Below are 23,598 nucleotides of genomic sequence, written 5' to 3' on the forward strand. Positions count from 1 at the left end.
TGTTTGATGATCCTACACTCAGCATCAACTAGATTAAATGAGATAACATGGTGCTTAAGTGCTGATTAAAGGCTACATGCAAGATCAGAAATGACAAGTTTAGGGATGTCCCGATCTGGTCCAAAGTATCAGCACAGGTTCCTAAACGGTGCAAACTGGAGTCTTTTACAGACCATAGGTCCATTGGTAAGGTCTGGGCACTGACTAGCTGTTACCTCGGATGGACAGTCCAAAGTTCTTCATCTTCTGCAGAGATCATTAAACTAGTTTGTTTTACAGCAGGTAACACATTTACTACTGTGTTCTGTGTAAATTCAGAAACACAAAGTCCAATTTTTTCTATATTTACAATCCCTAAGAAATCTTTTTATCAGTAATTAACAAGTGAGTGGTCTAAAATAGTAAAGATCTCAGATTGTTTTCATTGTTACATCACATTTCATTCTTACACATCCAGACATGAGATATTATAGCTGTGTTTATTCAAGAAATAAACATTGACATTTCATTTGTATTATCACATATGGTAAAGAAATCATCAAAACCTCCAACAACAGCATAATTGGGAGAAAATACCATGATGTATATTTCTGATTGCTCAGGTGGTGAAACCTCAGAGATCATCTATGGGTCTCTTGGTCTGATCCACAAAAACAACCAACCACAAATGTAAGAAAACTCTAATCCAACCAATGGAGAGAACACAAAGCAGCACATCATTAGTGCCTTAGTAATGACACCTTGTACAGCTTTTACTGATTTTATCTGTTTTATTTAATGAAAGCTGCAGCGAGTCTGCTTGTAACGTATGACTGTTTTCTTTGTGGTATTATTGCTTTTCTACCCATGGCTCTGAAGGATTTAGAACAACTGTATTAGAAGAACTGAAGGAACAGAACAAAATAAAACCATTTTAACAGTCGGTTGTAGCTTGACTTATAGCTACTGATCTGTATGTTTTCTAAGTAAAACAAGTGCACACAACCTATAAACAGTCATTCAGTGTGTAATGTAAAATTACTTAATAAGAGAACCAAAATAAGATGGTCCTCCATCTGGGATTAAATCAGGCATAATAGAGCTTCCCCTTTGTTTAGCCATTGCCTACAGACACATCATTAAACTGAACTAAATAATTATTTACTTCTGCAGAAAGCAGATGAGTTCCTGCTTTTGTATTTTAATGATTTGCCCAAAAAAGATGTTCAATTTGTGCAGCAATCTTGATAATGTTGGTTGGTTCTATGTATCTGAGCTGAGAATGGGCCTTAATAAGAAGCGCTGTCACAGTGCATAAGCAGCTGACCAGAGATGGCTCAAGGCTCATCATCTACTGTATGCACAGTGGTAGTGTGTTTTAATTGCCTGAGGCATATAACATGCTTAGCATCACTGTGGAAACAAGCAATTTAAGATCAAAACTTCAAATAAAAATCAAGAAGCAAGATCCAGTACAAACATGGTCCGTTCATTGCAAGGCTTTGAGTCTTCTGCTAATATTTGGTGGAAACCTTCCTTTTCTTTAAGGATCTACTCTGAGTGTCCAGGCTGGTGGTTACCTGTCTGACTGAAGCGGATTCTCTGCCTGGACCTGGACAGTCTGTGAAGTCTACTTCCTTTCTGTCTGCTCTGGGTCACGTCCTCCTCTCCTTTCTCACTTAGCTGCCATCCTCTGATGCCCTCTTTCTGTCCCTGTGTTAGCTCTGTACTTTGCGTACTGACTGAAACAGCATTTTGTCCATCAAAAGTAGTGGCTAACCCTTGGGCATGTTCAGACCCAACCAGTTGTTCGGATGGAAGGGCTGAGCTCTCTGTACCAGCACCAACTCTGGGAGGTGACACAGGGTTCTCTTTGTGTGGTCTTCCTTCATCTCTTTCATCCTCAAAAAGTTCTGGGGTATAGAAAACACTCTCGTCCTCAGATGTGTTTGCTGGTACTGGTGATTCACTTTCAAAGCTGGGAGGGGTTGGTACTGTAGACACCCCCGGAGCCAGATTATTGGGCTCCACTGTGTTTTCACAGTTTCCAGTCTCTTGTCCAGGACAAAGTGTTTCAGTATTCACTGGTGGAGAAGAGATCTGCAGGCCCACAGGCTGGTTGGAGCTTTTTGGTGGATTTACTTTAAAGATCGGCTTCTTGAAGTTGGTTTTTGTAGGTTTAAAGGTGAAAATGTGATATGAAGCCTGAGCCGTGAGTTGCCTAGCTGGAGCGCTTTGCAGTGTCTTCCGTGGTTCTGCAGAAACACAAAAAAACACTTGAAATCAGCTCATAGTGGACTTGCTTTAGTTTTTAACAAGCAAACAGCTAAAGGAGTGTCATGACTGCAAAATAAAGATACAGTCAATGTGGGCATACGCTCAATATCACCCAGACAAAGGTCAATGGGAATTAATTAAAAGCAACAGTCCAACATCTGCTCATCAGCTAGCTACAGCGCCACTCAGGCACGCAAAAGACCTTACAGTAATGAGGCTAGCCACTCAACTGATCCCATGGTCCCCTCTAACCCCCCCTGACTCTGAGGGAGCTGGAGGCGTGGAGGGAGGTGGGCTGCAGCCGTTCTATCATTTCATCCACAACACTAACATGGGCAAACTGCTCAACCTCCACATGACCCCAAAGACAATAGGTGCTCACCAAGGCGATGTGCAAACATGTCACCTCAACGCATTTTCTGGTGGTGATGTCACGCTCATACACCCCTGGGTGCAAAAATGGATTAAATGGAATGAAAGCTGTTTCTATATATAAAGTTCATAGTGGTTAGGTTGGTCCAGTTATCAAAACAAAATACCTTACTCATCAGTAAAAGTATCCTATAGGAGAATTTCTATAAGGCTCCCCTGTTTCAGTAATTAGAAACACACCAATGAGCTTTACGGTTACATTCAATTTATGCAGGTTTAGTTCAATATAGACCACGCTGTGAACTTGAGCACCAGTAATGTAAATCTAAATGTGATTATAGAGCATCAGGCCAACAAATATTTGCTGTTTTTTAAAGTATTGCATTAAGTCTCAACTATGCATACTTTTTTAAACAGGCATCTTTGTGGCCTCAGTGGGTGGGTGTGTGTGTGTGGGGGGGGGGGTTCAAGGTACACCCTGGACAGGTCGTCAGTCCATCCACAGGACAGAACACAGACCAAACAACCACACACACGCTCACAAAGGCCAAAACAATAAGAACAATGAACCTAACATACATATTTTTCAACTAACACCTAGAGAGAACCCACCATGCATGCGGGGAACATCCAAATTCCAAACAGAAACGCCCTGGACAGAATGTCTGATCATTTCTGAAAAAACCTGGTCACTACCACAGAAAACAGTAAAGCCTACATTCTTACTTTTCAGAGCCGAGTGTTTTATATATTTTTTGAGAAAAGAACATGCACTCAAAGCCTTTAGCTAATTAGTTTAAGCTTATGAACAAATGTTTTTTTGATTAAATAGCTGACGTTCTGAAACTGTAAGATGGTAACACAACAGTATATCATACACCATCAGAAGAAATTGTATGAATTTGAAAAAAATTGCAAACTATATGTTTAATCTCCTTATTTTTTTAAACATAACTAATACTTCAGTGTTTTGATCGTTTGTTACAGATGTGGAACCAATGACTCTACGTCAGACTCCCAGGAAAGGTTAACCAGACAGCTCTAACATAACAACATGAACCCATGTGTGAATTCTATCACAAGCCCTCCAGCACATTTTGATATTAACATCCTCCTCTCTGATCCATATAATGCTTTTTTTCAATACATTAATAAATGTCTATTTACACCATGACAGTTTTCTGTTGAAACGCTGATCTTTTATTTAGACCCAGCAGTCTTTTTTCTGTGATGTCAGTCATGACAGAAACCTGATGGTACTTGCAGTAATAATTCTTTTATAAATACTGCATGTTTAAATGTCCTATCCTAGCAGTTCCAAGGTGACCTTATTAGGCATTAGTTTTAAACCAGTAGAGCTGGCCTCCATAATTTTTGAGTTCAATAACAATAGATAAACACACCTTACACTTTAAATCTAAAGTTATTTTGCTAATATCATTACTTTTCTCACCTGCCGTATTATTTTGTTCAGTTTTCACTTGTGTGCTTGTATTCTGCTGGGGATTAGGTGGTCTGTCACATAAACCGGATCTCTGAGGTTCTGGTTCTGCGCTAACACCCTGTCTCTCAACAAGAACTGACAAGGGACTCTGGCTTGACATATCAGAAGAGCTGTGCGTCAGACTGTCCACGGGGGCCACCTCCACCTTCTGCTGCACCTGAGAGAAAGCTGCCAGAGACTGCATTGCATTGTTGAAGGTGTTGTGATGCTGGACGAGCTGGCGGACCCATTTAGACAAACCTAAGATTGCACAAACACACAGAAACAGCAGAAGTAGTTGCCTCAGAGTCTCTCAAAGGATAAATATCGCCATCTAGTGCTCAAACAAAAAGGCTATGCAAGACCAACCAACAAACTCAGCTCATCAGAAACACTGAGTACCTGTGATGTATTTATTCGGATTGCTCTTGTATCGGTCATCAACAAGAATCAATGCACCCCAGTCATTCCTGTGCCGGATGCATCTGTTAAACAACATATAAAGATTACTACATAGTGAAGTACAAAAGTCACTTTTAATACCATGTGGGGTATTTACCTCCCCAGGGCCTGGTTAAGAGCTCTGTAGGCTTGAATCTCATACCAGCGATGGCCCGGAAGGAGACCTCTGGACTTGCAGTGCTGGTCATTGTACTTCATCTTCAGTTCTACCTAAAAATCACATGCAGCAGACTTGTTAAGTAAATGTTTGTTTACTATAGTCTATCACAAGGATCCTATAAACATTTGAGGCAGTGACGCCCCCCCCCCCCAAATCACAGAGCTGGCAACCTCCTATAGGCGACCTGGTGACCCCCTAAAAATACATATAATTATTTCACTCTATATTTATTTATGTAATTAATAAATATAAAACATTTCATTATTTAACTTTAGAATTTAAAAGTTACATTTCATTATTTAATAATGTATTAAATAAATAAATTGTACAATTAAATATTTAATGGGACATGTATTTATTTATTTAATTTTGGCCCTTTTGGCCCTTCATACACCTCAGGGGTCACATTAAGATGGTTCTGAAAATCATCTCGTGACCCCTGACTTTGGGAACCCCAGGTCTATGAAACATCTATTAAATCTGAGGTTTAACGTGAAAGTGAGGAGGAACCACTCTATGACCAGGTAGAGGTTTAAAGGACAGGAAATGGATAAACTGAAAAAGCTGGTAACAAATCTCTGTAAAGAAAAAAGTTAGTACCTAGAATTTTGAGTATTAACATCAAGAATCAGAATCAGAAAAGCTTTATTGCCAAGTACGTTTTTGGACATACAAGGAATTTGTTTTGGCGTAGTTGGTGCAATACAATACAAATTAAACAGTATAAACATATCTACAATATAATATAAATATATGCGCACAGTTTTAAGTGAGAGTAAATATAGAGCAGTATAAGATGCAAGTGCAATACAACAGTGCAGGTGATCATTGTGCAAGTATGGCAGTGCAAGTAAAGCAGGAGTCCATGCTGAGCGTTAATGTAGAGAGATAGTTTGCTCACTTACATCTTTATCTGCAAGAATTGTTCTGTTTAACAGGACTTGTCCTGGACAAAACTCCCTCAAAGGTTCCCTACACTAAAACTGGAGCCCAAAATAATGCCCTTCAAGGTATTTTAGTATTGGATAGTTAATTTCTAAGGTATTTAAGTTTTAAGACAATCATTTTAGCTTTGTATTCATTTTGTATTTTATGTAGGAGTTGGATAATAAGTCATCCATGTTTGCAGGTTCTTAAAACATGCTTGGAATCTAAGAATGTTGCCTAATAAAGCATGTAGATGGGTACTAAAGTAGAAACAAAAACCTTAACCTGATGGGATGCATTTCCAGGAGTTATGTTTCTAACAAACTAGCAGATAGAAAATCATTTTAAACATAATGCAGTTGGGAAACAGGCTTTCATCCAAAAATGATTAGCATGGAAAGTGAGGGTGTACACTTGGTGGACATGAGATCTGAAATTATGAGGTATTACCTGGCCTTCCAAACAGATGTCTTCTAAAAGGGAAACAGAGAGCAGGGCGGAGGTGGGGGAGGCAGGCAAGTTGGGCCAGGCGACATCAAGCGTCCCTGCACAAAAATGCCAAGAAAGCATCCATCCATCCATTTGCATCTGTCGCTGCTGATTTTGGCGCTAACCTTTCAGAATTGACAAGTGAAAAGTTCAGCTGGCGTCTGACGAGATGCCATGCAGGGCAAGCTGCTGAGCACGGGTCTAACAGCTTTTGACAGGTACCGTGTGTTTGCCCAGAGCCACAAAACACGGGGCTGCGGCAGGTACACCCTGTCCCCTCACAAAAATCATGCAACACCCCTGTGGTCTGCCAGGGCTGCTGTACACAAATAAGCAGTTGCAGGAAATCCTAAAAGTCACCCCAAAGTTTGATTAAAACTGATGACACCTCAGCTAGGAAGTTGTAATGCAGGTAGACATCAGAAGTCGGTTCTTGCCAGCAGAGAAAAGTCGCAGTCAGAGAAAGTCACATGACTATGAGGAAGGCTTAAAAATGCTGCTGGCTTTGCGGTGAGAACTTTGCCAATGTATGAGACACCAGAGCAGTTAAAGAATCCACTTCTCAAACCACAGGGAGGGTGGTAGCCTCAAGCCAGCAGTGTCATCTAAATGCAACCACAGTCCACTTCAGCATCAGAGCATCACATTCCTGGTCTGTCCCATGTCGCTGTCCAATCTAACATGACAGGTTGCATATGTGAAAAAGCCAATTCTGGCTGCTAGCAAATATCACAAATGTGCAAGAAACCACAAGCTAGAAGGGATTAGTTAAAATGTCAAGAGATCACTCGCTTGCTTTGGCCTTGTCCTCCACAGCAACCTGTTCATCTCCAAAAACATATATTCGTCCACTAGGCATGATTCGCAGCTGAGCGCATCTGCTTGAGCAACATTTTACCCAGGGTGTGTGCGCATCAGGATGCACGCCCCTGGCAGTGCAGGGCATCTTGTGCCTGTCACTGAGATTGCTGAGCGCCTCATCTGTCACACGTGGCTGAGCCGACAGCTGAGAGGCCTGTCTTCAAGACAGTGTGTGTGTGTGTGTGTGTGTTTCCACACCGATAAGGACATTGGGCTATCGCATTCCTTTCCGATAGGTTAATGGATCAGCCAACACTAGGCTGCACAGAGTCATCCTTGGTCTTTTAATGCGCCTTTGTTACATCAATGAAGTAAAGTGGGGTATTTGAGGTTCAATCTGCTTAAAACATGTGAAAACTTTGCTGGGTAAAGGGGATGTACTTACACCATATATTGGGCATTTATTTTAAGTTGTTAAAAACAAACATTTTCCCAGCTTTGTTTGGAGTCTGCACACAGTAAAGAACAGTTCCATAATAAGCATTAATGCGGTTCACTCAACCTAAAAAGAAAAAAAAGTATGATTTTAACTGAATTTTTGAAAAGATTAAGTCTGGAATATGGATCAGTACCAGCATTTTTGTAGCTTAACTGCAGAACAGAACATTCTCTGGGTGTGTCACAGTGAGTTGTCATACTATATACTGTATGTTCTCATTCATCATAATCTGCTTTAATACTACTAGAGCTGCTCAACATATCCAGTCGCATTTGTAATCACAATTTCAACGTGTCCAACACTGCCTTAACAATACTGCTTGGATACAATATTTGGAAGGCTTTACCATTTCGACTGCCAATGATGCCCTGTATGCTAAAAATATATTTGGCCCGTTAAATGGACTCTCACTGCCCTTAATGAACACTCCTGACATAGATTTAAGGTAGACATATTGGGAAACATTGGGTAAATCACAACAGACATATTCTCACTTTAACAAAAATATTACAATAATCTTTTTCACTAATGTGCAACCCAAAGTCTTACTGATCTCAAAGGGGTCAGACCCTTGGGAAAGGTTATTAGTGGAGATTACTGGCTAACTTCACATTTTAAAACTAGTCCCTCTAAAAACAGAAGCTTGAAAAAGGTTTCTCTTTTTTGTGGGATTTTTACCAAATATGTCCTGAATTTTGTCTACATTTAATCCAAACGCAGCCAAATGTTTACCTAAATCTGACATAATTTTTTGAAAAGGTATAACTTTTAAGAGCCTTTATAGTCACAGGCTTCGTTTGTATGAACAAGTTGAAATCCCTGCATGTCTCTTTTGTTTCTGCAGTAATATCAAAGCTGTTTTTACAGTGTTTAACGGGGTAAAATTCATTACTGTCAACAGTAAGATGCATATATCTTGTTTAAGAAGCAACCTTCTTTAGACAGGGATGCTCACAAGGATGCGGCATTGATGATAATTTATCATAATGACAAACCCATATGTAAACTGTCTTAAGTGTACTGGCACATCAATCATCCACTCTTTTCAACAATTTCAAAAAACTCTTTAACATTCCTCCTACAATCCCTTTAATCTATCCATTTAAAACGCTTCACCAACTTTAAATAAAAATGCTCAGTGTGTTTATTGGAGGGCAACTCTTCATTAAAGAAAGCAACGTGCCATATCAGTCACGTCTTTTTACTGCTTGTTAAAGCTACTTCTTGTTCATCTTGCATAGACCCTGACTCTCCAGTGTTAAACGTGCCACTGGAAAAACTCAGCTTTGGCAGGCAATTCTCTGCAGAGGAGTTACAATGAGTTAATATGTCTGGTTTCATGTGTGTTCTCAGTAGGATGTGCACATGTTAACACTAGTGCATGCAAGTGACAATGTCAGAACATGTCACACATACACATTCACTGATCCAGCTTCATCCTGGGACATAAAGTGTAAATGTTATAAGGTGTTAACAGAAAAAACAAAGACTGCGGACAAGCCTGAACAATTTAACACGCTTACAAAAAGCACCAACACAGTAAACAGTGTCATATGTACAGTACAGACCAAAGGTTTGGACACACCTTCTCATTCAAAGAGTTTTCTTTATTTTCATGACTATGAATATTGCAGCTTCACACTGAAGGCATCAAAACTATGAATTAACACATGTGGAATTATATACTGAACAAAAAAGTGTGAAACAACTGAAAATATGTCTTATATTCTAGGTTCTTCAAAGTAGCCACCTTTTGCTTTGATTACTGCTACGCACACTCTTGGCATTCTGTTGATGAGCTTCAAGAGGTAGTCACCTGAAATGGTTTTCCAACAGTCTTGATGGAGTTCCCAGAGATGCTTAGCACTTGTTGGCCCTTTTGCCTTAACTGCGGTCCAGCTCACCCCAAACCATCTCGATTGGGTTCAGGTCCGGTGACTGTGGAGGCCAGGTCATCTGGCGCAGCACCCCATCACTCTCCTTCTTGGTCAAATAGCCCTTACACAGCCTGGAGGTGTGTTTGGGGTCATTGTCCTGTTGAAAAATAAATGATGGTCCAACTAAACGCAAACCTGATGGAATAGCATGCTGCTGCAAGATGCTGTGGTAGCCATGCTGGTTCAGTATGCCTTCAATTTTGAATAAATCCCCAACAGTGTCACCAGCAAAGCACCCCCACACCATCACACCTCCTCCTCCATGCTTCACGGTGGGAACCAGGCATGTAGAGTCCATCCGTTCACCTCTTCTGCGCCGCACAAAGACACGGTGGTTGGAACCAAAGATCTCAAACTTGGACTCATCAGACCAAAGCACAAATTTCCACTGGTCTAATGTCCATTCCTTGTGTTCTTTAGCCCAAACAAGTCTCTTCTGCTTGTTGCCTGTCCTCAGCAGTGGTTTCCTAGCAGCTATTTTACCATGAAGGTCTGATTCACACAGTCTCCTCTTAACAGTTGTTCTAGAGATGTGTCTGCTGCTAGAACTCTGTGCGGCATTGACCTGTTCTCTAATCTGAGCTGCTGTTAACCTGCGATTTCTGAGGCTGGTGACTCGAATGAACTTATCGTCTGCAGCAGAGGTGACTCCTGGTCTTCCTTTCCTGGGGCGGTCCTCATGTGAGCCAGTTTCTTTGTAGCGCTTGATGGTTTTTGCGACTGCACTTGGAGACACTTTCAAAGTTTTCCCAATTGTTCGGACTGACTGACCTTCATTTCTTAAAGTAATGATGGCCACTCGTTTTTCTTTACTTAGCTGCTTTTTTTTTTTAAATAATACAAATTCTAACAGTCTATTCAGTAGGACTATCAGCTGTGTACTGTATCCACCTCCTACACAACACAACTGATGGTCCCAACCTCATTTATAAGGCTTGAAATCCCACTTATTAAACCTGACAGGGCACACCTGTGAAGTGAAAACCATTTCAGGTGACTACCTCTTGAAGCTCATCAACAGAATGCCAAGAGTGTGTGGAGCAGTAATCAAAGCAAAAGGTGGCTACTTTGAAGAACCTAGAATATAAGACATATTTTCAGTTGTTTCACACTTTTTTGTTCAGTATATAATTCCACGTGTTAATTTAGTTTTGATGCCTTCAGTGTGAAGCTACAATATTCATAGTCATGATAATAAAGACAACTCTTTGAATGAGAAGGTGTGTCCACACTTTTGCTCTGTACTGTACACAAACAGATATAGCAAAGTATGAAGAAATGACACGAAATTAAATTAGCATTTCCGTTATCAGATGTCTTGACTGATTTACAAAGGTTGAGGTATTTTGTGGGACAATTTTAAACAAATGAAAAAGATGAACTAAAAATAGGTCTTGATTTTTTCACTTTACTTAAAAACGTATTAACTAAAGTACATACAGTTACTTACTGTTTTGTCCACTGACACATTAGTCACATTTTGTTCACTGAAACAGTTTCTGCTGATGATAAATAATCAGCAGATCTCAGACCAGCTCAAATGAAGCACAATATGGCTACAGTCCCACTGCAGGTCTTGATGTCCATTTCCACCAGTTTTGGGAACCAGATATGCGTCATCAACAGTGGGCGGTACAAAACATGGGGGAAACATGGTAGTGAGGCAACAGAGCTTACTAAGCTGCTCACAATGTTCCTTCTAATGCAAAAAGGCAGCATCCATAAATTACAATTAATTTGGGAAAGGAGATGGCGACTCTGTGCAAGAACAATGTTGTGTACAATCTTTTTATTTGCATTTGTAACATAAATGAGTAGTTATACAATGCATGTTTAGTGTATTTTTGCAAACAAATAATGTTTATACGGTACGTTCTTAGTCTTCACCGCCCAACGTGTTGCTTCTATTGTCTGCAGCTTCGACCCAACTATGGGTAACGTTGCAGCTTATGCAGAAAAACCAAGTATTCGGCGGTGCCCAAGTTAAACCAGAGTTTGTGCTCTGGAATCTTTTTTCATTGGTGGGACCACACGTCACTGGTTCAAAATCACGTTTAGGAACCCAGAACAGGCTCCGAAGCGTGTTGGTGGAAGAGGGGTATTAGAGGCAAACAGAACTGAGGTAACCTTACTGCACAAATGCAGAAATGTTCTGCCTGCGCTTTTTACAAAATGTATTTTCCTTATCTTAATATTATTTGGCAACTGAAGAAAATGGATCGACATATGCAGAGATACCAAATAAAAAACCTGAAATGTTCTGTCATACATACTGCTTATTTAAAGTCCTTTTAAATAGATGCAAAACAAATTGCCTGTGTGACCAGAGTTTCCTCTGACTGTATGGAGCAAAAAGCAACACAGTGATGCCCCTCCACCATCTGCTGCAGTACACCACAAGTTAGCTAGGTGAAAAAAGACTCCAACGCTTTTCCCTGGCCTACATGAAAGACAAATTGGGGTATTTGGAAAAATGTCTAGTTGCAAAAACAGACATTTGACAGTCATGGCTTGGAAACTAAAAAAGCACCATCCATTACTCTTATTAAACACCAGTTATAAAGCTACAAGTAGTATGTCTGTTAAGCAGCTGATTGCAGGCTTACTACATAAGCAGATAGCCCAACTAATTAACTAATTAATATCAGCCATATGCAGAAGTACCAAATAAAAATCCTGAAATGTTCTGTCATACATACATCCCCGGGAGGGGCACTATCCAGCACCCCCGACAGGGACACCAAGAAGCCTGGGTACTCCGCACAACCGCCTGGCCCGTAGGCCGAAACGACAGTCAGAGACCTGTCCCCAACCCGAAGGCGCAGGGATGCGACCCTCTCATCTACTGGGGTAAACCCCAACACGAGACGACTTAGCTGGGGTGCAACAAGCAAACCCACCCCAGCCCGCCGCCTCTCCCCGTGGGCCAATCCAGAGTAGAAGAGAGTCCAGCCCCTCTCAAGGAGATGGGTTCCAGAGCCCACGCTGTGTGTGGAGGTGAGCCCGACTATTTCTAGTCGATAGATCTCGACTCGGGACTCGGGGTTAGACTCTTTCATCCCCCAGGCTGAAGTCACCGAGGTGGTTAAAAAGCTCTGGCAGGGCTTCGGGGGTGGATGAGATCCGCCCTGAGTACCTCAGGTCTCTGGATGTTGTAGGGCTGTCATGGTTGACACGCCTCTTCAATATTGCGTGGCAGTCGGGGACAGTGCCTCTGGACTGGCAGACTGGGGTGGTGGTCCCCCTTCATAAGAAGGGTGACCGGAGGGTGTGTTCCAACTACAAGGGGATCACACTCCTCTGCCTCCCTGGTAAGGCCTACGCCAGGGTATTGGAGAGGAGAGGCTGGTTGATAGTCAAACCCCGGCTTCAGGAGGAGCAGTGTGGTTTTCGTCCCGGCCGTGGAACACTGGACCAGCTCTATACCCTCTACAGGGTACTCGAGGGTTCATGGGAGTTTGCCCAACCGGTCCACATGTGTTTTGTGGACATGGAGAAGGCATTCGACTGTGTCCATCGTGGCGCCCTGTGGAGAGTGCTCCAGGAGTATGGAATCGGGAGGCCTTTATTAGGGGCCATCTGGCCTCTGTACAAGCGGAGCTGGAGTTTGGTTCGCATTGCCGACACTAAGTCGGACCTGTTCCCGGTGCATGTTGGAGTCCAGCAGGGCTGCCCTTTGTCACCGATCCTGTTCATAACTTTTATGGACAGGATTTCTAGGCGCAGCCAAGGGCCGGAAGGGGGTCTTGGTTTGGGGACCAGTGGATTTCGTCACTTTTTTTTGCAGATGACGTGGTCCTGCTGGCCCCCCTAGCCAAGACCCAGAGCATGCGCTCGGGTGGTTCGCAGCAGAGTTTGAAGCAGCTGGGATGAAGATCAGCTCCTCCAAGTCCGAGGCCATGGTTCTCGACCGGAAAAGGATGGCTTGTCCTCTTCAGGTTGGATGCCTCCTGGACGCCTTCCTCGGGAGGCGTTCCAGGCATGTCCCACTGGGAGGAAGCCTCTCACTCCCTCCCCAGACCTCACTCCTTCCCCAGACCTCACTCCCTCCCCAGGCCTCACTTCCTCCCCAGGCCTCACTCCAGGAGGGTCTCCCCAACACAGACCCCTCTTCTTGTGGTGACCCATATAGTCAGGATCTACGAAGTTGCTTTAACTGAACTTTAGAAAGTTGTTTGGGTAATCCAACAGTTTTGCACAAGGTTATTCTGGTAATTGTGCTTCAAAATGAGCCCATATTTTTAACATGTTGATTTCTTTTCACACAAGAAACAACATAATGAGCCTTCCATGCTTCACATCTGTACCCTTGAAACAAACTGAAACGTTTGCTGCCAGATCAATTTTAAATATGATCCGTCACTAAATCTATTGCAAACTCTGACGATTAAGGGTCATGGTTCCTTTAAGGAGAAGTGGAGTGAGGGGCAGTTGCTGTTGTTCAAGAAAAATACAAGCTGTTAAATATAGCAACAGACCCCTTAGGTAAATGTGAAATTTTATTGTAAGACTGACCATTCATAGATACACACACATTTACATGTACTGGACTTCTTTTAATATCTACTTATGCAGCAACCTTTTGGTCCCACATCTCAGTTCATAGAAGAAGAAATGACAGTAATTAAATCCAAACAAAGGTGACTCTGATTTTCTCTTTCACCAGAAACGTCTTAACTAGTTTCTATGTGCTTAAGTGTTTGTGCAATAGTAGAATGTTATCTTATTACTAAACTACAAAGCCAGTATCTTGGTTAGTTCAACTGTGCTAAGAGGACTAGCTGCATGGCTTTGTGGTCATTAGTATCAATGTCCTCCTTGTCCTCTCAGCAGTGTAACACGGACGGCTCACAGACCTTTACAGCCCCCAAGGGCCTCTCTGGAGGCAACACGGCCCCCGCTGCTACACAAGGAGATAAGAAGAGGACAAAGGTCGCTCGAAAACTTTAAAAAAGGAAGAAAAAGGAAATCCAGACCAGTTTCAACAATTTCGAGAGTTGTGGTTTTCTGGGGTGTTTTTAGGCATGAACACTTCTACAAATGAAGCAACCCACGCATTATTTCAAAATGCATTATTTCAAAATGCATTTTATCTCTCAGGAATGCAATTACCCTAACTGCCACTAAAAGACGGACAAACGTAAAAAGCATTAATGACTGGTAACTTAAAGAAAGCAAGAATATGCAGGACACACTCCTCTATGGCACTTTTTTCCTTTGGATGAGTAAAAAAGAAAACCAGAGGATGTCACCTTTAAAGACAACACAGTTAAAGCGTTAGCGGTCACCACCTGAACCTACGAGCTTCACAGTGTTGATGAGAGATGACATGAGACGGCAGGAGCTGGTAAGCTCTCTGCGGAGCTCTGCATATTTAGCAGATAAACAAAGGCTGTGGATGTGGAGCGCAGACTATGTCATTAGAAATGCTTCATCTCTTCACGCATGGTCAGCTCCACCTTGGTCCTAACTAGCTTTGGCTTTCTCAATCCTCCCCCTGGTGCCGTGCGCCATCCACTCATTTCCTGTTGTTTCCTGTCTGTTACACTGAAACATCCCTTTTTTGATATGGTGTATTGGACTTTTTTAATTTATTTAATTATTGTGTTGCCTACATAGATAAAATAACACATGGTAAAATGGCAAAGCTAAACTAAATGAGCCTTAATGTTTGATACTATGAGAATACAGCCATTTGCATCAGTGACAACAGTCTGAAAGGGTTCTGTTGGCATTCCTCAGACCAAAATCAAATGAAGTCTATCTGACATGGTCCAAACCTACACTGAAAAAAAGGAAACTGGCATCTGTTGAATCCATGCAAATGTCTTTATTAACTTTAACAAGATTGTTTTATGTACTGAACGAAAATGTAATTGCATTGTGTAGATACTACATAATATACATAGTCTGTGTTTTAACATGTTCAATTCATCTTGGGATAAAGTGAATCACTCATGTTAGTACAAGGTTTCTCGCGATATTGCTCTCCTAAAACGAGAAAGTTTAAAAGAAAATCCCGCCCAACGGTATCTGACTCCTTTACATCCCCAACTAAGCAAGTGCAAGGTGCAGCTCAGCTCGGTAAGTATGGAATATATTTCAGTATTAACTAAGCAGCGATGTTTAATATATTCTCGGATAGCAACATGAAAGACCAGTTTTTAAGAGATCTATTCTTGTCGTGCTGTTTAATGGGCATATCCAGAGTTTCAGCTGCCATTAAATGCGTCTCTTTCTGTGCAAGCTAACTTTATGTTGCTAACTAGATGTTCCTACCTTGTTAAATCTGACAGACTAGGACATATACTGGCAGAAAGAATGACTTAGTATGAATAAGCTGTGCCATAGTTATTAACGTTAAGGCGTGGCTCCCTTGTAGTTTTTCACCATGCTAATGCTGTCTGCTAAATTAGCATCTGCTCTCAAATAGTTGATAAATAGGACTAGCATTGTTGGACAACCAGGAGCACATCTAGTGTTTCTGGCCATTTTTTCAGACAGTACAGAGATTACTTAATGGGGCCATTAATAGAATGCTGCAAAGTACATTTTCGTTTGCTCAGGTATTTAATGTTGGCTGCAGTCATATTAGTAAGAGGCGGGAAAAAAACGTCCATCACCAAAGGCTCTGGCTTGAGAGCAGGTACTCTCTAAGCGGATGGATACGGGACTCTCGCTGTTCCCTCAAAAATACACAATCTAACAACTTCAAAACGTTATCGTGGACACTTTGTGACCTGCACATTCACCACGCTACGAAATAATAACGTATAATTATGTAACATTACGAGACATGAAGCAAATACTCGTAACTACATTCCTAGGACGGGTGTAGCTGTACGCCACCCGCGCTTTTGAAATCCCTCCGCACAGCATCCGTCTCTGGAATGTAGTTCAGGTTCTGTGCGAAGTTCTGTTTCCCGAACCTCTTTAGGTTTTGGCTAGAAAACAACTATGTCTCGTAATGTTATGTTATTATTTTATAGCGTTGTAATTATGTAGGTCACTACTTTTCCACGACAGCGTTTTTGAGTTGGTGGATTGTGGATTTGAGGCAAAGATAAAAGTTCCTCTCTGCATTGTTTTTTGTTGCTGTTTTTGCTGCAGATTGACAGACCAAATCCATCTCTGGATATCCTGTTAAGTCTTTTGCTGTGGACTCTAGTGTTTGTGGTGGTGAGTTGAGTTTTTCTTATGTAATCCAATGTAAAAGATGTGCCATGAATTCTACTTTTAGAAACTGTTTTTTTTTTCATTTTCAGGGAGATAAATAGATGCTGCATATGTGCTTTATATTAAAAAGTGTTCCTGATATTGTCTACCATCTCAAGTATGTTAATAAATGAACTAACCTTTCAAGATATGTCACAAGAACATAAATGCAAGTATAAATAGACAGAACGTATAAAAAAATCATTAACTTTTTAGCTCCTCATTGTTCACTACTGTCATCTCTGATATATAGACTTATTTTAGCCGCTTGTCATGCATTATTAAATTAAAAATATTTGGTGGATTTCTTATCAGACACTAATCCATTATTGTCCTTTTTCTTCTTTTCAGTGAATGATGCTGTGAATGTGGTCCTATAAAGCCTGCCCCTCAGTTTTACCAAGTAGGTCTAAAGTATTAAGTCATTATAGAGTAAAACATAGATATCATGGGAATAATCATCGTTTTCTATGTCCTCATTTCCAACATGTCCATGCAATTTTAGGACATGGAATGCACTTTTGATTCATTTGAATAGATTTCATGTGTCTGAAGGCCATTGTCAATCAGAGGGCTGTATATTTAGGTGCCATTTATGTCCTTGTAAAGATCTTGTCTTTGAAAGGAATTATTGGGCTCATATTTATGCACACGTGAAAGAAAAATGAGGTGGTGACATGCCCATTTTTTGATTGCAATTTTCAAACAAGTATCTTTGGAACATTTAAATCCCATAAGAGCAGAACACATAATTCTTATTCAATAACAAATTTTAAGCCTGGAATCATAACAATAGCTAATGCTGTTCCACTGGAATCTGTGGAAACCCCTATTGTTGACAGTGACAGTAATGAAGCATTCTTGAATGCACAACCAAATTGCAGTGTTGATGTCCCAGTTGACCTTCCAAATGAAATAAAGTACACATTTGCTGGCGCTTCGTTAAAGTTAGAACATTTTAACCACGTTCCAAGCACAGCAATCGATGAGTTTTTGCAAGAGCTTCACCACTTAACCAGTTCTGTCTCAGCAGCCCTCACAGATGGTGTTCTGGCTAAGATCTTTCATAAGCACAGGCTCCAAATTGACAGAGATATCATAGGGGAAATAACTGCTTCTCTGTGCAAAGGGAACCCTATTAATAAAGCCATAGAGAAGGGTGGTCCTTTGAGTTCTGCATACCAAAGAAAACAATATTACAAGGCAAATTTTAATATTGTGGAACCAGTGGAATATATATTAAATGCTACAGAAAAGAGAACCTTTCAGTACATCCCCATTCTTGAGTCCCTTAAATTGCTGTTGAGTCGGAAAGATATGGTGGATAATATATTGTGTTGTTACAAAAAACAAGGTGAAACAGAGAAGGAAGAAGTTGTGTACAAGTCTTTTTGGGATGGTTTGCATTGTAAGCAAAACATTTTTTTTTCAGGGCAAGAGTTAAGGGTATCTATTGGTTTGTATGTTGATGACTTTGAGGTGTGTAACCCCCTAGGCACCTCCCGTAAAACTCACAGACTTTGTGGAGTGTATTGGGTGTTGAGTAACCTGCTGCCAGGGTCTCATTCATCTTTGTCCTCGATTTACTTGGCTGTTCTTTACAAAACAGATCATGTTAAGTTATATGGTTATGATAAGGTTTTAGAGCCACTCACACATGATCTAAAGGCGTTGGAAGTTGATGGAATTTTTGTCCCACAACTAGGTACAACGCTGAAGGGCACAATGCTGACTGTTGCTGCAGACAACTTAGGAGCTCATGGAATAGCGGGCTTTGTTGAAAATTTCACAGGCCCCTATTTTTGCCGCTTTTGTACTGCAACAGCTTCAGAAATTAGATCACATGAGGTTAGAGAAGGTTCTTTCAGCCTGCGCACAAAGGACATACCCATGTCAAAGAAGCCATAGAGAGAGGCATCAGCTGTTTTGGAGTGAAAAGAGCTTGTTGTCTTACTGAGACACTTTCTCACTTTCATGCTGTCAGTGGCTATCCTCCAGACATAGCCCATGATCTGTTCGAAGGCATTGTACCTGTTGAAATAGCATGTTGTCTCACATTAATAATATCAAAGAAGTATATCACCTTGGATGATATTAACAGCTCAATCCTTCATTTCCCATACCGGTGGACTGACAAAACAAATAAACCTCACATCTTGCCCAAAAACCTCTTGAGTAGGAACACGATTGGTGGTAACGCCCATGAAAACTGGAGCCTGCTAAGATTGCTCCCATTTCTAATCGGGCCAAAGATTCCTGAGCATGATCCAGCATGGAAGGTCTTGTTAGATCTAAAACTGATTGTTGAGCTTTTAGTTGCTCCTGTCCACGATGAGTCTATTGCATACCTTGAGAGCAAAATTTCTGATCATAGACAAAGGTTTCAAGAGCTGTTTCCCAACAAAAGACTGCTGCCCAAACACCACTACTTAGAACATTACCCACAGCTAATAAGGTATTTTGGGCCTCTTGTGGGTGTTTGGACCCTCAGGTTTGAAGCAAAGCACAGTTTTTTCAAAAAAGTAATTAAACACACAAGTTGCTTCAAAAACGTTACCCTCTCTCTGGCTGTCAAACATCAGTTCATGATTGGGTACCACTTGTCCTCACCAAATATTGCTAAACCAATGCTGGATGTCTCAAGTGTGTCTACTGTTCTTTTAGATTTTTTAAAGAAAGAAGTAGCTCAGGCTTTTAAACGTCAATATTTTGATGTATCTAACATACATATTGCAAAACACGTTCGCAGCAAAGGATTAAGCTACAAGGCAGGTATGATAGTTATCCATGGGTCTGAAGATGGCTTGCCTGAATTTGCAGAAATCCATCAAATATGTGTTTTTGAACAGATAATTTTTTTTGTGTTGAAACTGCTGTGTGGGTGGTATTGTGAGCATTATGGTGCTTTTGAGCTGACTCCATCTCCAACAAGAGAATTTGCTGTTGTGGAAATATGTGAACTAATGGATGAGTATCCCCTGGCTTCCTATTTGGTTGGGTGTGCGCGGATGGTGACCTTAAAAAGATCAGTCTGTGTCATGAGGTAAGGAAACAAATCTAACGGCTTACGCATTGCAAGACCTTAATGTTCAACTAATATTACACTAAGTCAGTAATCCTTCAAAGACACAGGCTCCTCATTGAACATGTGAGATTTTGATGATTATGTATTCCTCTGGAACAAAACATGATTGACTTAACGTTAATTTTTTTTCTGACAGACGATGAACACTACGATGTCCTCAGCAGTCCTCAGAGTGATCCTGGGCCCAGACAGCTGCCAAAGGGTGGTGTTTCTTACTGGCCTTCATACAACTGTGCCTGAACTGCAGAATGAGATAAAAACTAATTGCAAACTTTCTGAACCCTTTCGTCTGCAATTCATGGACACACTTTTTGACAATTCGTTTATGAACTTAACTTCCATGGACGAAATAGAAGACAAAGCTACAGTCAAGGTGATATACACAACCGCCAGTTTTCCCTGTTCAGCCATCACTCCTCCTCGTGACATGACATCTGATTCTGGTGGCTGTGCTGTGATTCCGACATCAGAGTCCACTTCTTCACGGTCTTTATGGCCTGATACATTCATTGTACCTCGTTTTTCGTATGATGCAGAGTTGAAGCTTGAAAAGGCGCAAGAGGCTCTCAGAAAAAATGGGACTTTGCTGATCCCCGATCCAAAGCTGAAATCAGATGTTCTACAGGGGTTGATACAGGAGGTAATCAAACATTAAGTCTATCTCAACAACCAGGAGTTCGACCAGGTTGCAAAAGCCCTAATCATGAGGCATCCATGTTTGGAGGAAAGGGGCTCAAACACTGGCTATGGTGGATGGAAAACCAGCCTCAAGTACAAGTTGTCAAACTACCGCACACACCTCCGGAAAATGGGTTGTCCTGAAGTATGTATAAATGTCCTGAAGTGTAAACCAGATGGAAAGCGTTCTCCTGCCTTTAATGTAAAGAAACCAAAGAGGGGTGAGGTGGCATATTGCCCATATTTTCCACTTGGAGAAAGCCACCAGTCCTTGGAGAAGATGAGGGTTGAACTCCTATTAGATTTCAAGAGACAAAATAATCGACAGACAGTAAGGGATAAAATGGAGAAATCCTTTGCATTAAGACGGCAAGAAATACTCTGCGATGCTCCAATGATCAGTGATCTACAAGAGAGATGGCCTGCTCTCTTTGATGCAAAGGAGGTAAGAAATCCTGACTTCAGAGTAAATTATTTGTTCTGTAATTTTTCTGTAGCTGCCAAATTATTACGTGGCTCCATGAAAATATGGCTTTGTTTGTCATATTTGACTTCTAATGGCATAATTGAGATGTCTAATAATATCGAATGAGTCTTAATGGACTTGATTGCTTTGATGAAGCATCCTGTCACCTGGTGAAAACCTTTGCTGATCTAAATCCCATGGATAGTGCGTTTTTTTGTTTTTTTTGCTGAAAAATATTTTTAATGTTCTTTCAGATTAACGCAGAATTTAAGAGGATCACAACTATGCAGCTACAGTCAAGGTTTCTCTCACAACTTGACATGCACTCTGCGAGTCTCCTGGGGTTGTTTGAGAAGCAGAAGGGGCAGCGAGGCAAAAAATGAGAGGACATGGCTACCAGAATGACAGTAAGAACTACTTTAACTTTAAATTATAAATGCATTGCACTAGTGATAACCATTAAACTGGTTATCAAAATCTGATTAAACATGACCCCTAACAGGACCTTCAAAATTACATGCAGTGTATTTAAACACATCCCTATCATAAATTTTATTAAAAAGTTTTCACTCCCCTATGGTTATAAAGTAATTTGTCTGCTGTGATTTGATTAGCTGTAGATTAAAATTTAGGTAGGATTGTAATTCAAAGTTGGAATAACCATTATTAAGAAGAGCAATAGAGGCAGAAGTCTATAGTGCTTTCATGTGTCACCTTGTGGCTGTTGATCCACACAGCAGGAACTGCTGGACAAACAATTTACCCCCACCCCTCCACTCCCGCTTAGTAGCAGCTTCTTCAGATCTGCTGTAAGACAGACCGCTACAGGAGATCCTTCCTGTCCACAGCCATTAGCATCTAAAACGGCTCTTTGAAGAAACCTTCATAATATGAGCCACAACAACGTTTAATTTTACTTTGGGATTAATAAACTATTTTTGAATTGAATTGAATTACTTTCACAGCAGAGCATGTAAATGAATGCGTTAACATCCATAAATTCTTTACACGCACTTCATTCAGATCATGTTTTGTTTTGTTTTTTTGCCCAATTTTTGTCTTTGTTTTGATAACTTGTTAAAATGTTATGCGTTGTAATAACCTTCCAGGATGACATTGATACTGCCAGGGAGAGGACTCTGCATTTTCTTCAACGAGGACCCTGATGACCTTGTCCAGGAGTACGTGGTAAGTTTGTAGGTGTAATCCAGGTGTAAAGTTTTAAAGAATAATTTTTAACTAGAATAAAATTTTTCTAAATAAACATGAATCTGGCATATACAAAGCATTTTACAATGAAAACAAGAATCAGTTTTTTCTTAAACAAGATGTTTAATATTTTTATACAGTTTTGCCTCAATTACTGCTCTGGGTGGGTTCAACTTTTACCAAATGGCATGTTTTATTTGATTATTAAATTAGTTTATTATTTAATTGAATAAATGGGATTACCCCAGTCGTTTCACCCCTACTGTAAAGTATAAAAGTAGAATCTACATGTATTTTCTTTTAAAAATCTAAAAATAAATAATTTTTTATCACCAGGACATGACTGAGGCTACTACACTAAGTGCCATAGAAGCAACAACTGTTGGAATCTACATATCTAGAGGAACTCCCAACGGTGACAATAATGATGTCGGAGTTGTTATCAAAGGTGTGGTTGTGCTTCGCGATCTTGACAATGTGGCCCTTGCATCTGCAATGCTGTTTGGGCTTTGTTACTGCTTAAATTTGAGGTATCCACAAAAACTTCCTTACACCTTTGAGGCTTTTCAAAAAATAATAATGGAATTGGATGCAGCCCAACTTTCAAAAAAGGTGCAAAGCCTGAAAGCTAAAATGCATCAGTAATGACCAATCCCTGTTTTTGAAAAAACTGATGTGGCTTGTTCTCTTCCACCACTAGTATTTGTTAAGCAAAGATGACTGCAACAGTTAGCCAATACAGTAAGTGTTAATGTCTTAGTGTATTATTTTTTTCAAGTTGACATTCATTCACATGTTCATTTCTTGTTACTTATTGTCAGTGGGAAACCTGAATACCAGTTTTCCTGGACATTCGGTGCAATGTGTGCATCAAACTCTGCTGTTCTATAATGGATGTAAAATGTCCCATTTTGACTGTTCTTCCAGGTTATAGAATATAATGTTGTGTGGGGAGGGAGGGGCGGGGGATCAGATACCAGTTTTGTTGTACGTTTTGGAGCAATGTGTGCATCAGTACATGATTTATAATGTATTGCTGTGCCAGTTTGACTGTTCTTCCAGGTTATGGAATAAAATGACTGCACCAATGAGCCAATGCAATAATTGTTAATGAGCCATTGCATTTAAAAACAAACTGACATTTCATGTGTGTGGAGGTCCAGATACCAGTTTTGTTGTATGTTTTGGTGCAATTTATTTTCATCAATTCACCATTTATTACAGCTGTAAAATGTGCCATTTTAACTTTTTCCAAGACATTGAATAAAAGCTTTTATTGTTTCAAAATTCTTTCTAAACGTCAACTTATTTGGTGGGAAGAAAGTGGTTAACAGGATGTTGAAAATAGAATTAACTTGATTTACAATTAAAATCTGTTTTTGATTTAGAATAATGTATGTTTTTGGAATAACAATTATTTTGACATTTTTAAGGATATTAAAGTAATAACATTATTAACTAACATCATTAAATAACATTAACTAACCCTAACATTATCAAGGTGTCATTAGAATATAAAATTTATGTTGAATTTAAGTAATCAAATTGTGTTGTAATAA

The 23,598-nt window shown here is 40.4% G+C and overlaps 1 protein-coding gene and 2 long non-coding RNA genes across 3 annotated transcripts in view; 2 read left to right on the forward strand and 1 right to left on the reverse strand.

Moving 5' to 3' along the window:
• Positions 1–460: 460 nt before the first annotated feature.
• The window catches only part of brip1 (BRCA1 interacting helicase 1), a 54,974-nt gene continuing 31,836 nt past the window's right edge, over positions 461–23,598 (reverse strand). The window contains exons 17-20 of the mRNA XM_047392798.1: positions 4,671–4,783; positions 4,514–4,596; positions 4,082–4,372; positions 461–2,234 (exon numbers count right to left, since the gene is read on the reverse strand). Coding sequence (XP_047248754.1) covers positions 1,531–2,234; positions 4,082–4,372; positions 4,514–4,596; positions 4,671–4,783 — 1,191 coding nt within the window. The 3' untranslated portion in view covers positions 461–1,530. The remainder of the gene's footprint in view (positions 2,235–4,081; positions 4,373–4,513; positions 4,597–4,670; positions 4,784–23,598) is intronic.
• Positions 14,515–19,947, forward strand: LOC124884755. The gene is made up of 4 exons (XR_007042497.1): positions 14,515–14,733; positions 16,497–16,565; positions 16,953–17,004; positions 19,823–19,947. It is a non-coding gene; the product is annotated as an uncharacterized LOC124884755 (long non-coding RNA).
• LOC124884757 lies at positions 21,129–22,791 on the forward strand. The gene is made up of 3 exons (XR_007042498.1): positions 21,129–21,237; positions 21,940–22,018; positions 22,376–22,791. It is a non-coding gene; the product is annotated as an uncharacterized LOC124884757 (long non-coding RNA).

The sequence above is a fragment of the Girardinichthys multiradiatus genome, chromosome 18 (genome assembly GCF_021462225.1).
Source record: "Girardinichthys multiradiatus isolate DD_20200921_A chromosome 18, DD_fGirMul_XY1, whole genome shotgun sequence".
NCBI lineage: Eukaryota > Metazoa > Chordata > Actinopteri > Cyprinodontiformes > Goodeidae > Girardinichthys > Girardinichthys multiradiatus.